Here is a 14137-nt window from a genome sequence, read left to right as displayed (position 1 = left end):
TGTATCGAGGTTTATAATTTCCAAGGCTGTGCAAATGTTTTCCCAGCGGTATGGCTCTCGTTTAGCATTTTTCTGATGGGTATTTTCCAAGTCTAAAATTGTTTCCCACTAATAACTATGTCTAAAGAACACGTTTATATCGTTGCCGCTGCCCGTACGCCTATTGGCTCTTTCCAAGGTACCTTGTCGTCCCAGTCGTATGTTGACCTGGGAGCCCACGCAGTGAAGGCTGCGTTGGCCAAGGTTCCTGAGATCAAACCCACCGACGTGGAGGAGATCTTCTTTGGTAACGTTTTGCAGGCCAATGTTGGCCAGGCTCCTGCCAGACAGGTTGCTTTGAAGGCTGGGCTCGGGGAGAACACTCCTGCCACCACCATCAACAAGGTTTGTGCCTCTGCTATGAAGGCCATTATTCTTGGAACCCAACACATTCTTACCGGCTCCGGCGATATTGTTGTTGCTGGAGGTGCTGAGTCGATGACCAACACCCCTTACTACGTTCCTGCTGCGCGTGGCGGTCTTAGATTCGGAGACGGATCCATTATCGATGGTATTTCGCGTGACGGTTTAAACGACGCGTACGACGGAAAAGCCATGGGTGTGGCAGCTGAAAAGTGTGCCGCTGACCACAACATTTCCAGAGAGGAGCAGGACGACTTTGCCATCCAGTCGTACAAGAAGGCCCAGAAGGCCCATGCTAACGGCAAGTTTAAGGCCGAGATCGCCCCAATCACCATCAAGGGTACCAGAGGCAAGCCAGACACCGTTGTTGAGATCGACGAGGAGACCTCCAAGTTGAACGAGGCCAAGCTGAGAAGTGCCAGAACCGTGTTCAAGCAAGACGGAACCGTCACTGCTCCAAATGCCTCTCCTATCAACGACGGAGGTGCTGCTGTTGTTCTTGTCAGTGCCAGAAAGGTTGCAGAGCTGGGATTGAAGCCAATTGCCAAGATCATTGGTTGGGGAGACGCTGCACACGCCCCAGTCGACTTCACCACTGCCCCATCTTTGGCTGTTCCTAAGGCCGTCAAGCACGCCGGATTGGAGCTGAAGGACATTGACTACTTCGAATTCAACGAGGCGTTCTCTGTTGTTGGTCTTGCCAACGCCAAGCTTTTGGATCTCGACCTGGCTAAAGTCAACGTCTACGGAGGAGCTGTTGCCATTGGCCATCCTTTGGGCTGCTCTGGTGCCAGAGTCATTGTCACCTTGCTGTCTGTGTTGACCCAGGAAGGCGGCAAGTACGGAGCCGCTGGTATTTGTAACGGTGGTGGAGGAGCCAGTGCTTTAGTTATTGAGAGAGTGTAAAGAATAAAAATGTAATACGAGCAGGATGCAAAAAAGAATATCGGTCACAATCAACTAATTCACCATGACGACTACCCCATCCTTACGGAAACCAGCAAGATGCTACCCCACTCGCCTCCCCACGGACAGTGAACTGTGCTGTATTTCTACCCTTCAGTGGAAACACTGTTCTTTGCTGACAAACACTAGCCAGATTACTCGTGGCAGTGAAATGCCGACCGCGAGGATCGAACCGGACACCTCAAACTGTAAGTAGTGGCCGCTAGGAATTTACCGAAGCATTAACGTTCCCGACAAAAGCCATGACAGCCCAAAATTTTCGCCGACACGCAACATGGCCGGTGGGGGTGAATTTATACGCCCCATCGGTAAAACAGAACCATTTGTTTGTGATAATTAATTATTTTGCCAATGTCCAATCCTGAACAATTAATTGCAGAGGTATGTATCTTAGTGCGGTGTATTTGCTAACCTACCAGGCCGACAAGAAGTGTAAGAAAGTGGGGGGATTCTCCTCGTTCTTCGGATCGTCCCAGCAGTCCAGATACGAAGAGGCCGGAGACTTGTATGTCCAAGCTGCTAATCTATACAAACTACAAAAACGCAATGCACAGGCCGGTCAGACCTTTGAAAAGGCCGCAGAGGCACAGAAACTGGCCGATTCTCCAGATGAGGCCGCTAATACACTGGTCGAGGCTTTCAAGAGCTACAAAATAGAGGTTCCTATCGAGGCGGCCAGATGCTTGGAGCAGGCAATCGAGATGTTTGTTCGCAAGGGCCAGTTCAGACGCAGTGCAAATTTCAAGTCCGATCTGGGCGAGCTGTACGAGAACGAACTAAACGATATTCAAAAGGCCATAGAGAGCTACGAGGACGCTAGCGAATGGTACAAAGGCGATTCGGCCTCAGCTCTGGCCAACAAGTTCGCTCTCAAGGCTGCAGACTTGTACTGCGACAGCACTATCCAGCAATACTCTAAGGCGGCTGCCGTGTACGAGCGTGTGGCTAAAGAGTCCCTAAACAATAACCTGGCCAAATGGTCTTTGAAAGAGTATTTCTTGAAAGCCATTTTGTGCAGACTGGCAGACAACAACGACTACGCCAGTGGTAACGCTTTATTACAGAGATTCACCCAATGGGACCCAACGTTCGAGAGCACCAGAGAGTACGAGTTTGCATCCAAATTGGTGGAGGCTGTGCGGAATGGAAGCCCCGACGAAATCGCAAACAGCGCCAAAGAGTTCGACAAGTTCTCGAGACTGGATGCGTTCAAAATCAGAGTGCTCAACAAGATCAAGACCAGCGTCGTGGAGGCTCCTGAACAACTTGAAGAAGACTTTACCTAGTTGCTTTACAGAAAAAAAACACACATACAAAGTTAACGTACAATGCTTCAAATTACGTTTGGCGATATATCATGTAGCTTTTCAATCAAAATCCTCTTCCTCTTCCTCTGGAGAAGCCTCCACGGCCTACACGGCCGCCTCCTCTTGAGAATCCTCCACCTCCTCTGGAGAATCCACCTCTTCCACCACGGCCTCCGCCTCTGGAGAAACCACCGCCTCTGGAGAAGCCTCCACGGCCGCCAGCAGCGCCACCACGACCACCCTTCTTTCTTGGTGGCTTTGGCCCCACAGCCTTTGGCTTTGGAAGGAATCTCTCCAATGGTAGCAGTTTATCACCTCCAATGTAGAATTTGTCACCCTCCTTGAAAGAAGTGGCTTGGACACCTTCGCTTGGTTTCACGGTGAAAAACACCTCGTTCAAAGGTCCCAAGATCTCATCCACCTTACCGACCTGGGTCTTATTCTCCAAGAAAATTGGTGCGTTGAAGTATGGCACTTTCTCATTAATACTTTTGCAGACGATGTCTCCCTCGCACGAGTGAACAAACTCTCCCATCTCGAAAACCTTGTCTGGGGGTCCTTGCGGCACTGGCGGTCCTGATCTGCCGCCACGGCCTCCTCTGAATCCTCCTCTTCCTCTATTCATGATGTATGAAAATTTTAAGAAAAAAATTATTAGAAAAACCCAGACACCATCTTGAACCAGAGACATGCCTCGAAAGAAAGGCCGTTCAAGTAAGGACATTGCAGGGGAGCAATTGCGTAGGGCGAGTGACAGGTGGGGGACGCTTGCAGAGCAAGTGGAAAAACAAATTGCAGGGCTAGAAAATGGCCAATCTGGAGCGGATGTCGCTAGCCTTGTTGATCTTCTCAGCAGAGGACGAGGATTGGTACAGTTGGAGAAGGACAAACTGTCGCAGATTGCTCAGTGGGTGATTGAAGGTGGTGACAACGAGACGGTGTGCCGATATTTCATTTTTCTGCACGATCTTGGAGAGCTTGACGTTTTCAAAAGTCATTTGAAGTTGATAATAGAGAGACTCGGCAGGAAACACCCGTTGGAGCTAGCGGATATCAACTTGATCATACGAGTGTGTCAGTCGAGTGAACAACGTGCATTTTTACGCAAGATTGGGTTTCTTGCACGGTTTAAGAACGATGCAAGTTTTGAGTTTTTAAGATCGCATATCTACAAAGATGTCTGTCAGCGAGAACTGCAGGTTCTATTAGAGTTCAAGGATATATACCTCTATCCAAACATTGCTGAGCTCCAGCGGGACTTTCACAAGTTTCAACAATTTGTGTCCAAGGGGACGGTGAAGGCATTACTTGAGAAACTTGATATACACCCAGACTCTGACCCGGAACTCTGTGCCTGGCTCGCGGTCGGCACCTGTGAGCCTGTACCTAGTGTAGCAGATGTTGCGTTCAGCTCAGCGGAGGAGCTAGTTGCGCGCTCGTGGTTGCAAGAGGTAGCAAAGGCCGACGAAAAGGAAACCGCATTTGTGGAGACCGTGCTGAGACGGGTTCGAGTCGGTACGAGCAAGTACTCAGCCGACGTGAACAGAATCACTATTGTGAAAACACATGGAGGCCTTTCAAATGACAAACTTATTTGTGAGGCTATACTGAGCCACAAGGGAGAAAGTCTCAATGAGAAGGAATGGATCGGTCAGGGAGTATTGATTGGCAAGAGCAACACCAGATACACATCTAACCAGATAAACCACATCAAGGGCAACAGTTACCGTGCGATTGTTGAAGTTGATGCCTCAGAGAAGAATAATTTGGAGACAGTGAAATATGCAATTAGAGTGGCAGGAAAACCCAGAACGCTGGTCGCAAAATACCCACCATGGCTGGGAGAGCAGGGAACCGACAGGCTGAAAGTGATTAACGGTCCAGTGTGTTCAGGGAAGACAACCCTGGTGCGCAACCTGCTGAACGAGACGGATGGCCGTATTCTTGTGGTTGCAAAAAGCCAAAGAACTTTGGACTCGTTGAACATCCCCCAGGAGCCAAGCTTGACTGTTGTGGACGCACTGGCAGCTACAAAGGACCTTGCACAGACTATGGGATACGAACCTGAGGAAATCGATGGTTTCCAAACAGCCCACGTCTTTTACAAAAATATCATTGAACCAAAATGGATACAGTATTCTCAAGACCCAGAGAACACAGAGTATCCATTTGGTTCCACAGAAAACCCGTTGGAACATTTCAAAGCGCTTATTCGTCCAATCAACCAGCTCGAACTGCACGACATCTCCACTCGGTATCCAGAAGCTGCGTTCCTGTTCAACAGAGTGGTTGCAACCACTATCGACAAACTGCCAGGAAATCTTGTGTTCGACCATTTGGTGCTCATGGATGCTTCACTGGTCAGTCCCTACGAACTGTGCAGTCTACTAAGCGACGACCTGCGCAGCCTGACAGTCGTTGGAAACAGTCTGCTCAACACCAACCAATCTGCGCTTTCCTTATTCAACCCCACCCAGACTCTCACCACGCAGTATGCGATCCCTCAGGAACTGTCGCAGTTCGCAGTCGAGTCACCTCAAATCTACACAAACCAAGGATTCATGTGTAACAGCTTCTTTGTCGACCTGCTGGGTTCCGAGACAAAGGCAGGCACCCAGTTCCAAAACTTGGAAGAGGCAGAGTTCTGTGCTTTCCTGTATATTTACATGATCCTTCAAGGTTTTCAACGTGAAGATATAGTTATAGTGACTGCCTATGCAGCACAAAAACTGCTCATAGAAGAGATCATCCGCTCCAAGTCTGCCGAGCACTCGATTGAGCCCTGCTCTGTGCTCGTGGCTACGGAGCCAAACGGAGGCAAGTACAAATACGTTGTTGTTTCGCTAGTTCAGACTACCAGTCCAGGAATTTGGAACGACCCGTCAACTGTGCTATCCACAACCCAGCTGGCAACGTCCGGCCTTTACGTGCTGGGCCTCTTTGAGAGGTACCAAGATACTTTCTACAGCCAGCTACCATCTGGAGCCTTGGGTCTAGTTCCGTCGGAAAAGCCCGCCAAATCCCACAAGCGCGCAGCCACCAGCAAGGCCAGCACGATACATGCAAAAACAAGCCAGGACCTGCTCCAAATCATCAACAACCTATGTATTGCAAAATAATCCTGTATTATCTCCAATTGCCAAAAAAAAATCCTACACTGCGCTTCTGGCGTAGTGGAAACGCACACCGTCGCAATCTGCGCGTACTCGCCTTCACACGGCCGTTAGGCAAAATTCGCGAGTGGGAAATTCGGTGATACACCCCGCCGCTGAAAATTTCTCTTGAGAGATTCCAGGGCGCGAAAGCGCCGGGCACGGCCATCAGAAATCACCGGGCGGCTGAAATACGCCGCCTGGATGGGAGCGCTGTGCTGGCGGTTGACAGGCATTTTTACAGTGTCTAGTTGTTGAGTGCAATGCGCAGATTTTACAATGTAAAACACTCGATACCGATCAATGCGGCAGTTTGCGTTTTTTTTGCTATATACTGCTATTATACATCTAGCTGTCTCCCTGGGTCTGCTCCAACGGCTCACCGTTACGAGCCAGTCCGGGCTTGACATATTTTAGACTGGTGTACTGATGCTTGGAAAAGCGGCCCCTTCCTCGGCCCCTGAACCGTCCGCGACGTCTGGACGAGTCGGTTGACGGTCCGTCAGAGTCGGACTCCTTGGGCTCATTGGGCTCATTGGTCTCCTTAGGTTCCTTAGGTTCCTTAGGCTCCCGTGGCTCCCGTGGCTCCCTTGGCTTCTTTGGCTTTGCAACGTCTTCTGGCTCGTCAGAGCTCTTTGGCTCTTTGGACTCTGTTTTCTCGCCTGCCTCCTCACTCTTCTCTTTCTCCTTTCTCTTTTCTCCGTTTTTGAGCTCCGCAAGCTTGTCTCCCCGCTCCCACTTCTCGTCGAAGTTTTCTCTTCCTCGCTGACGCAAAGAGCCCCGGTTCGATCCCCGTCCTCGTCCTCGTCCACGGCCGCGGAGAGGCGGCTCGCCTTCGCGCACGTACCGCGTGTTGCGGAAGCTTCGTTGAATAGGATCTCTATTCTTGGCTTCCGCAACCACAGGCGTATTCTCCTTCGTCCCTTCTGCAGAAGTGTCTGTCGAGCTTACTTCCTCAACAGGACTTGGCTCTATCTTGTCAACCTCTCCCTTTTCCTCAGAAACAGCTTCGCTTTCCTGCTCCTCCTTCTTTGGCTTTTCCTTTGGCTCTTTTGGCTCCTTGCTCCGTTTTCTCTCTCGTCTTTCCCGTCCCTTGCTGTCAGATTTGCTCAGAGTCTTCTGTGGCACAGCTTTCACCGTTGCGCCCGCGCGTGACGGCTCTTGCGACCTTTTCCGGGGAGACAAAGACTTTTCTGCCGGCTCTTCCTTTTTCTTCTCAACACCAGCAATGGTCTTGAACGTTGTGCTGTTGATTGCTAGTTCCTCCAACTTCTTCTCGATCTCCAGTTGCTTTGAAAGTACATCCACGGGCTTCGCCGAGCCGAAGGGGTTCGATTTAGGTTGCGGCACAGGATGAGCAGCTGCCGTTTTCTCTTGATTCTCCAGGGCAAGAAGCTTGCTAGCAGTATCTACCGGCTTTGCGTTTCCAAACGGATTAGGCTTAGGCTTTGGTGGCTGAGCACTGGCTGCAGCGCCATTTAAATCGTTTGCAACATTCGACTCAGTCACTGCTTTTGGTCCATTTGAAGCATTTGCCGGATTCGTGGCAATCTTACGCTTCTCTTCAGGCTTTGGAGCTGCTGGAGCTTCTGCCTGTTTCTTTTCCTCTGCTTCGTCATCGTATCCAATATCCTTGTTGTACTGCTGAACGTCCATGAAATCTTGGAAGTCGGCAATATCCACATTGATTCTTAGTCTATCGATGAATATGTCGTTCCACTTGAGCACTTTTTGCAACTCTCGCACACTTTCCACTTGAACATACGCACATTTACGCTCCACCTTACCTGAGGATGAAATATTGAACCGTGGAGTAGGAGGGTGCGGGTCTTTCAGAACTTTACATTTCTCGAACCGTGTGAATCGCGACCCAAACAGCTCGATCATAAGCTTCCCTGTGGAATGTTCTGGCAGATTGGTGAACTTGGCGATGTATGGAGGCTTCAGGTCTCTGAACATGCCATCGTTTCGTCCCCGCCCGTCAAACATGCGATCATTATCAGGTCCCGACGAGTAATGTCCGAATTGTCCAAATTGACCCCGATCGCCGTGTCGAGAGAAGGAAGACGAGTCTGCTGGCTTGTGTAAAGAGACGGCGATAGAGTTGATGTCGATATCGTCGTCAGCCCAAGATCCCCCGAGACTTTCGTCGGCGTAGAATTCGCTCAAAGACATTTTCTTAGGTCCTACCTCAAGGCAATGAACCCATTGCCCATGTAATTAGTACTGTTCCTGGATGCCATGGAAAATTAAATACTTACCCATGGTGTGATATTATTAGTATGTTTGTTGATCAACTAACGAGGCAAAAATTAAAATTCAAAATTGGCCCTTCACCTTGCTATTGTTTTCAGGTTTCTCGCAAACTGTTGTGAACAATTGATTGATCTTTGATCGCCCAATTCTGCTATGTTTCTAATGCTCTTGTTCAATTTTGCTTAAAGAAAAAAACAGCCAACACAGATTTAAAATTGACAGATAAATTATTTGATATTTATATCACTCTACCCCATGCCTGTTGTTCAGCAGGATTCGACCAACGGTCGCTCGCGAGAAATCCTCTCACCGCAGCCGCAGTCTATCCTTACAACAAACTCTCTTCTGGTACCGCCTCCACCCGTTCCTGCACCTTCCTCGCCCTTCATTGCCAATAGAATGATCTCCTTGTCCACAACCTCCATCACCTCTTTAATTCCATCATTATACTCCTTGGGCGCTAACCAGTCGGGCTCCAGTCTTATAAATCCAACAGCAAACTCCACGTCCGATAATCTGCCGCTCATATCCGACGCATTGGCCAGAGAGTCCGATGTTATCGTCTCCACCAACATTACTTCGCAGGCCGAGTACAAAGGATTTGCAGCCTACGTCATAAGTTTTCTGTTTCTATTCATATGGATGAGCTGGTCGATGCTGCCCGACTCGCTGTTAAACAGTGTCGGCATCTATTATTATCCCTCCAGATGGTGGGCCCTGGCTATCCCCGCATATGTCCTGGTGCTCATGATGTACACCTACGTGGCCGTCGCATCGTATAACACAGAGATTAAAACCCCACCATTGGATGACCCACGAACCATCGTCGACACCGACGGCGTGGTGATCACAGAATTGCCCGAATACCAGAAAAAAGATATAGATCGCTATCTATTTGCATCAACAAGCGGTATCTGGGACTTGCCGTTGAGCGAAGTCAACAAAGTGCTCTACCAGGACTTGTCTAGATGAAACCACTTTTTATAGAATCATGGTACCATTTGCGAAACTCGGGTCCAAACGAGGAAACGAGGTCGCCCGCGTCGAGTTTCAATTCCCCGGAAGCAAACTTCTTCAGTGCCACCACCGTCTTGCCATTCACCAGTTTTTGCAAGCACCACCAGTTTGAATTGATCTTGATTATCCTTTCCAGCGGTTTGAGCTCCAAAGGACTGGTTTTTTCTAAAAGATATGTCATTAGGTTCATTGTCAGATTGATCATTTGAGACCTGCTTAGCCCGGCTGACGGGACATGGTAGGTTTTAAGCTCTCTTACCTCCTCAGAGTCGGCAATATTAGGGATCGACGTTTTCAATACGTTGTTGACTGGATCGTGGATCAGATAGAAGAAGCTTGTTTCCGTTTTGATCTCTTTTTCGATAGACTTGAGCTGATTGATCACCAAGTCGTTAAAATATAATGCATACAAGTTGTCGAGGTCGTTCTGAAGTGCGTTGAATACATGTTCGTCATGATCCAGGTTGTCATAGAATAATGCAAATAAAATCCCGTTAATCTCGTAGACCACAAGTTCCAAAGAATGGTCACCCAAATGGATATTTTTTGTAACGATTCCTTCGCTGGTGTTTCCAAGGAGATACTTTCCTGTCTTTTGGGTTGTCAGAGACTCCTGCACCTGTTCTGAGATATCAGAGACAGTTTCTTCGGCTACCTCAGTTTCTTCGTTGGAGGTTGATCCCAAACCAAACATACTGAATGACGGTAGAAGTTGCGGAACAGTGGAAACAGTGCTCAGTGCCGATGTGAATGGATTGAAAACGTGCGTTGTTAGCTGCTCGTGGAGATATATCGCAGGTTGCAAGATCGAACGGTCAAGCAACGTTCCATTGTTTTGGGGCATTGCGGCCTGAACCGCCGCATGGTACGCTTTCAATGATGGCAGGTTGTCTGATTTCAAAGAATATGTGGATAATCCGATGGACAGATCAAGCTTCTCGATGTAGTTGACCAGATTAGTGAGCCATTGCGACGGTACTTTCGATTCCTTGTTTAGATAAACAACTCCGAAGTTCTTGCAAGGAGTCCAGTTGGTATTGAGCACAACAAGATCCACCAGACCATCTTTTTGATCCACAAAACGTTCCATTGCGTTTTTCAAGTTCTCTTGGAATCCAATAGGAAGAACAACAGAAGAGCATCGATAACCGGGATACAAGTTTAACAGTCCTCTATCTTCGAGATTGTAGCCCGACTCAAACTCAAACTTGTGATTTAGCCAAACTTCCCACCATTTTTCCAGCTGTTCTTTCGTCTCGTAGCTAATAGCACCGTGGTTTATGTAGTATAAGTTGTAACCGGACTGGAACTCATTTATCATGTATTCTGGCGAAGCAAGTCCTCGCCGAACGTAGTTTTCCGCTAGCTGTGCAAATCTGAACCCGCAAAAGAACTTGTATTTCTCTGCAAAGGTGCCCACTATGACTCTGGACTTGTCTGTATCGATATAATTGAGATATCCCGAGTCACAGGCAGAGAATCTTCCTGAAAAGTCTCCGAGCCCTTCTATAAATCCAATTCGTTTGGCCTTTTCCGAGTTTGTGACTTCACGGTCCTCAAAGTTGAGATAGACCAGTATTTGGTTGATCAACTGCTGATCGTCCTCTTTCTTGGGATCTGCCAACGTCGGATCAAAGATGCAAAAATACAGTAGTTTTGGGGCCACCCAATCGCTCGTTGTGGAAGAAGAACCTTTGGAAATCAGATTGCTGGTCGATGTCTGGATTGCACTAAACACATTCATCAATATTGTTCCCTGTTGAGATGTTATGGTTTGGAATAAAAGCCTGTGCAAGGATGCAAAGAAATAAACGGGGAAGAAAAAGTGGAAAAATCTTGTCCAGTCTATATTATCAATGGTGCTCGCAGACTTAGGGAAACGGATCAACAACGCCGTGTCGGAGGTGACGAAAGCCAGTGTTGTTGATCAAAGTGCTGTTGATGGGCTTTTGAAGGAAATCTCGAACGCCCTTATTGAGGCGGACGTGAATGTCAAATTGGTGTTGAATTTACGGAAAAAGCTCAAGGCAACCATCGAGGCCGAGGAAAAACCCGGAATCAACAAGAAGAAGCTCATCCAGAAGGCTGTTTTTGATGAACTTTGCGATCTGGTTGATTGTAAGGAGACAGAATTGTACAAGCCAAAGAAGAAGAAGACCAACGTTATTATGTTTGTCGGTCTTCAAGGTGCTGGTAAGACCACCACGTGTACCAAGCTTGCTGTTTACTACCAAAGAAGGGGATTCAAGGTGGGAATGGTGTGTGCCGATACTTTCAGAGCTGGTGCTTTTGATCAATTGAAACAGAACGCTACAAAGGCAAAGATCCCGTACTACGGTTCGTACACAGAGGCCGACCCAGTGAAGGTTGCCGCCGACGGTGTTGACAAGTTCAAGAAAGAGAAGTTCGAGATCATCATTGTGGACACGTCTGGACGTCATCGTCAGGAGACTGAGCTTTTTGCAGAAATGATCCAGATCGGCGAGGCGGTGCAGCCTAACCAGACTATCATGGTGTTAGATGCTTCCATTGGACAGTCTGCCGAGTCACAATCGCGCGCGTTCAAGGACTCGTCGAATTTTGGTGCCATTATCTTGACCAAGATGGATGGGCACGCCAAAGGTGGAGGAGCCATCTCTGCTGTGGCAGCAACCCAAACTCCTATTGCATTTATCGGTACAGGAGAGCATATTAATGATCTGGAGAGCTTTACGCCTCGCCAGTTTGTTTCCAAGTTGCTTGGAATCGGGGATATCCAAGGACTGATGGAACACGTTCAATCGCTGAACCTGGATCAAAAAGACACACTCAAGAACTTCCAGGAAGGAAAGTTTACTCTACGAGACTTGCAAACGCAAATGAACAACATCTTGAAGATGGGACCGTTATCCAAGATCGCTCAGATGTTGCCAGGAGGAATTGGAGAGATGATGAACCAGGTTGGAGAGGAGGAGACGAGTAAACGGTTCAAGAGAATGGTGTATGTGATGGATTCCATGACCAAACAAGAGCTCGACAGCGACGGAGATATCTTTGTGGACCAGCCTAGCCGGATAGTGCGAGTTGCTCGTGGATCGGGAACTTCAGTGACGGAGGTGGAAGCTGTTTTGATGCAGCAGAAGATGTTTGCCAGAATGGCACAGACTACAAAGAACATGCAACAAGGAGGTGCCAATCCGATGGCCGGTGGACGTGGCGGAATGTTCAACCAACAGAATATCCAGCGAGCCATGCAACAGATGCAATCCAACCCGTCCATCATGCAAAACGTGAGCAAGATGATGGGTGGACTTGGTGGTGGAATGCCGGACATGAGCCAGCTGATGGGCGGCGCCGGCGGCGGAATGCCTAACCCACAGGAAATGATGAAGATGATGAACTCTCCGGAGATGAAACAGATGATGAACAACCCGGCAATGAGACAGATGGCCCAGAACTTCCGTGGCATGGGTGGTATGTAGCTGTAATAATTATACGTTGTGGCTTGTAAGTGTGGCTTGTGAATGTGGTTGGTACCATGCACATTTTTTTTAACAGAGTAAATGGCAAATGGAAAAAAACCGTGTTGATAAGCATAAGTAATTTGAAATAATGCTCAGACAATTTCGTCCGGTTGCTCTTTTGGCAAGATGCCGGCCTTCCCAGAGGCTTTTGAGCTCGATTCATTCTGCCGCTGTTCACAGACCACAAACCCGGGTGGTTCCTGCGGTCAAATTCTTTAACAGTCCGTCCGTTCGTCGTTATGGTGTTTTGGAGGAGGACTCGCACGCTCCGGTGATTGATTTCGCCAAGGTGAAGAGTATTGCTGAGGAGAAGAAACCCGACGTGGTTCTTGTTGACACTAGAGAGCCAGAAGAGTACGCAGAGGGCCATATTCCTGGTGCTGTTAATATCCCTGTGAACTCCAGTCCTGGAGCTTTGGGACTGCCAGAGGAGAAATTCGAATCCACCTTTGGATTCCCAAAGCCAGAACCATCCCAGACCCTGGTGTTCTACTGTCTGGCCGGCGTTAGATCGACCATGGCCGAGGAGCTTGCCGGAACCTTTGGATACGACAAGAGACTCAATTATGTCGGATCTTGGGCCGATTGGACCGACAAGAAGGGACCTGTTGAGGTTCCAAAGCAGGAGAAACCAGAACCTGAAGCAGACAAGAAATAACTTGTAAAAAGATGTCTACGATTTCACACATAGTTGCATGAACCAAACCATGAAGAGCGTTGTGTAATTTAATAAATCTAAATATGCGAGTTTGTGCGAGGGGCGTATAACGTGATAGTTGACGGACGCTTCAAGCGGCCATCACTGACTCATTCAAAAAGTGCACGTCGGCATCAGATAGACGCAAGTTGTATGCATCACCCTTCAGCCACGACGATATTATCATCGGCACCGAGGTGTGGTATTTGGATGTGAGCTTTTCGAGTCTTTGCACAAGCTCGTAGTTGGGCGACCTCACTGGAGACGAGTCAAGGAGATGTGCGACTCGTGTGGAGTTGTTCTTGTACCGTTCAAACGAAGCCCGTGATATCGTAGGCGAAGGCGGTGTAGAGGTGTCGTTGTTTGCGTAGCAGAGGTTGAACATACGTTCCTCAGGCAGATCGATAGTGCAAGTATCACACATATTTAAGACTTATTCGGTGATTTTGTTGATATCAATAGTAGGGTGGAACCGTGTGCTTTTATATTCCAGGCGAAGCAAGCAATTAGTCTTATCAAGTGAGATTTTTCTAGATGCAGGATGTAATGTATGACAAATACTTTTCAGCTCCGAATGACAAATCTTTCTGACAAATTCCAAAGATAAAGATTCGGTGTTGGACGTGCTATTTCAGGCAATTTTGGTGATGTCTAAGCCTCACAGCGGAAATCAACAACCCCCTATTTATTGTCCAACTCCGTATGCATGTACGTTTGTCATCGCAATGACATAGTGTTCTTCTCCAGACTTTTGCAAACCTTTACACCGCAAGCCGCACGGGTTAGAGTAGCAAGCAAACCAAACGTTTAAAAAGTTTTGGTTATTTAGAAATTCAT

At 48.2% G+C, this 14137-nt stretch overlaps 13 protein-coding genes across 13 annotated transcripts; 6 read left to right on the top strand and 7 right to left on the bottom strand.

Moving 5' to 3' along the window:
• Positions 1-108: 108 nt before the first annotated feature.
• On the bottom strand, positions 109-2377 carry OGAPHI_006077 (uncharacterized protein; the record flags this gene model as incomplete). The annotated part of the gene is made up of 4 exons (XM_046207327.1): positions 109-519; positions 583-1285; positions 1785-1892; positions 2178-2377. 4 exons carry the CDS (start codon positions 2375-2377, stop codon positions 109-111), a joined length of 1422 nt encoding a protein of 473 aa, XP_046059002.1.
• Positions 118-1308, top strand: OGAPHI_006078 (uncharacterized protein; the record flags this gene model as incomplete). Its single annotated transcript, XM_046207329.1, has 1 exon — positions 118-1308. One exon carries the CDS (start codon positions 118-120, stop codon positions 1306-1308), a length of 1191 nt encoding a protein of 396 aa, XP_046059003.1.
• Positions 1752-2654, top strand: OGAPHI_006076 (uncharacterized protein; the record flags this gene model as incomplete). The annotated part of the gene is made up of 1 exon (XM_046207326.1): positions 1752-2654. The coding sequence occupies one exon, from the start codon at positions 1752-1754 to the stop codon at positions 2652-2654; it is 903 nt and encodes a 300-aa protein (XP_046059001.1).
• Positions 2655-2739: 85 nt separating this feature from the next.
• On the bottom strand, positions 2740-3300 carry OGAPHI_006075 (uncharacterized protein; the record flags this gene model as incomplete). Its single annotated transcript, XM_046207325.1, has 1 exon — positions 2740-3300. One exon carries the CDS (start codon positions 3298-3300, stop codon positions 2740-2742), a length of 561 nt encoding a protein of 186 aa, XP_046059000.1.
• A 64-nt stretch (positions 3301-3364) lies between these two features.
• Positions 3365-5794, top strand: OGAPHI_006074 (uncharacterized protein; the record flags this gene model as incomplete). Its single annotated transcript, XM_046207324.1, has 1 exon — positions 3365-5794. The coding sequence occupies one exon, from the start codon at positions 3365-3367 to the stop codon at positions 5792-5794; it is 2430 nt and encodes an 809-aa protein (XP_046058999.1).
• A 381-nt stretch (positions 5795-6175) lies between these two features.
• On the bottom strand, positions 6176-8002 carry OGAPHI_006073 (uncharacterized protein; the record flags this gene model as incomplete). The annotated part of the gene is made up of 1 exon (XM_046207323.1): positions 6176-8002. The coding sequence occupies one exon, from the start codon at positions 8000-8002 to the stop codon at positions 6176-6178; it is 1827 nt and encodes a 608-aa protein (XP_046058998.1).
• A 336-nt stretch (positions 8003-8338) lies between these two features.
• On the top strand, positions 8339-9055 carry OGAPHI_006071 (uncharacterized protein; the record flags this gene model as incomplete). Its single annotated transcript, XM_046207321.1, has 1 exon — positions 8339-9055. The coding sequence occupies one exon, from the start codon at positions 8339-8341 to the stop codon at positions 9053-9055; it is 717 nt and encodes a 238-aa protein (XP_046058996.1).
• OGAPHI_006072 (uncharacterized protein) lies at positions 8350-8658 on the bottom strand (the record flags this gene model as incomplete). Its single annotated transcript, XM_046207322.1, has 1 exon — positions 8350-8658. One exon carries the CDS (start codon positions 8656-8658, stop codon positions 8350-8352), a length of 309 nt encoding a protein of 102 aa, XP_046058997.1.
• OGAPHI_006070 (uncharacterized protein) lies at positions 9048-10844 on the bottom strand (the record flags this gene model as incomplete). Its single annotated transcript, XM_046207320.1, has 1 exon — positions 9048-10844. One exon carries the CDS (start codon positions 10842-10844, stop codon positions 9048-9050), a length of 1797 nt encoding a protein of 598 aa, XP_046058995.1.
• A 112-nt stretch (positions 10845-10956) lies between these two features.
• On the top strand, positions 10957-12561 carry OGAPHI_006068 (uncharacterized protein; the record flags this gene model as incomplete). Its single annotated transcript, XM_046207318.1, has 1 exon — positions 10957-12561. The coding sequence occupies one exon, from the start codon at positions 10957-10959 to the stop codon at positions 12559-12561; it is 1605 nt and encodes a 534-aa protein (XP_046058993.1).
• Positions 12000-12548, bottom strand: OGAPHI_006069 (uncharacterized protein; the record flags this gene model as incomplete). Its single annotated transcript, XM_046207319.1, has 1 exon — positions 12000-12548. One exon carries the CDS (start codon positions 12546-12548, stop codon positions 12000-12002), a length of 549 nt encoding a protein of 182 aa, XP_046058994.1.
• Positions 12562-12691: 130 nt separating the features above from the next.
• On the top strand, positions 12692-13261 carry OGAPHI_006067 (uncharacterized protein; the record flags this gene model as incomplete). Its single annotated transcript, XM_046207316.1, has 1 exon — positions 12692-13261. One exon carries the CDS (start codon positions 12692-12694, stop codon positions 13259-13261), a length of 570 nt encoding a protein of 189 aa, XP_046058992.1.
• Positions 13262-13391: 130 nt separating this feature from the next.
• On the bottom strand, positions 13392-13724 carry OGAPHI_006066 (uncharacterized protein; the record flags this gene model as incomplete). Its single annotated transcript, XM_046207315.1, has 1 exon — positions 13392-13724. The coding sequence occupies one exon, from the start codon at positions 13722-13724 to the stop codon at positions 13392-13394; it is 333 nt and encodes a 110-aa protein (XP_046058991.1).
• Between the last annotated feature and the right edge of the window lie 413 nt (positions 13725-14137).

The sequence above is a fragment of the Ogataea philodendri genome, assembly GCF_020536065.1.
Source record: "Ogataea philodendri strain CBS6075 chromosome Unknown scaffold5, whole genome shotgun sequence".
Classification (NCBI taxonomy): domain Eukaryota; kingdom Fungi; phylum Ascomycota; class Pichiomycetes; order Pichiales; family Pichiaceae; genus Ogataea; species Ogataea philodendri.
The sequence above is the reverse complement of the archived record's forward strand: the minus strand, read 5'-3'. Positions and strand labels throughout refer to the sequence as shown.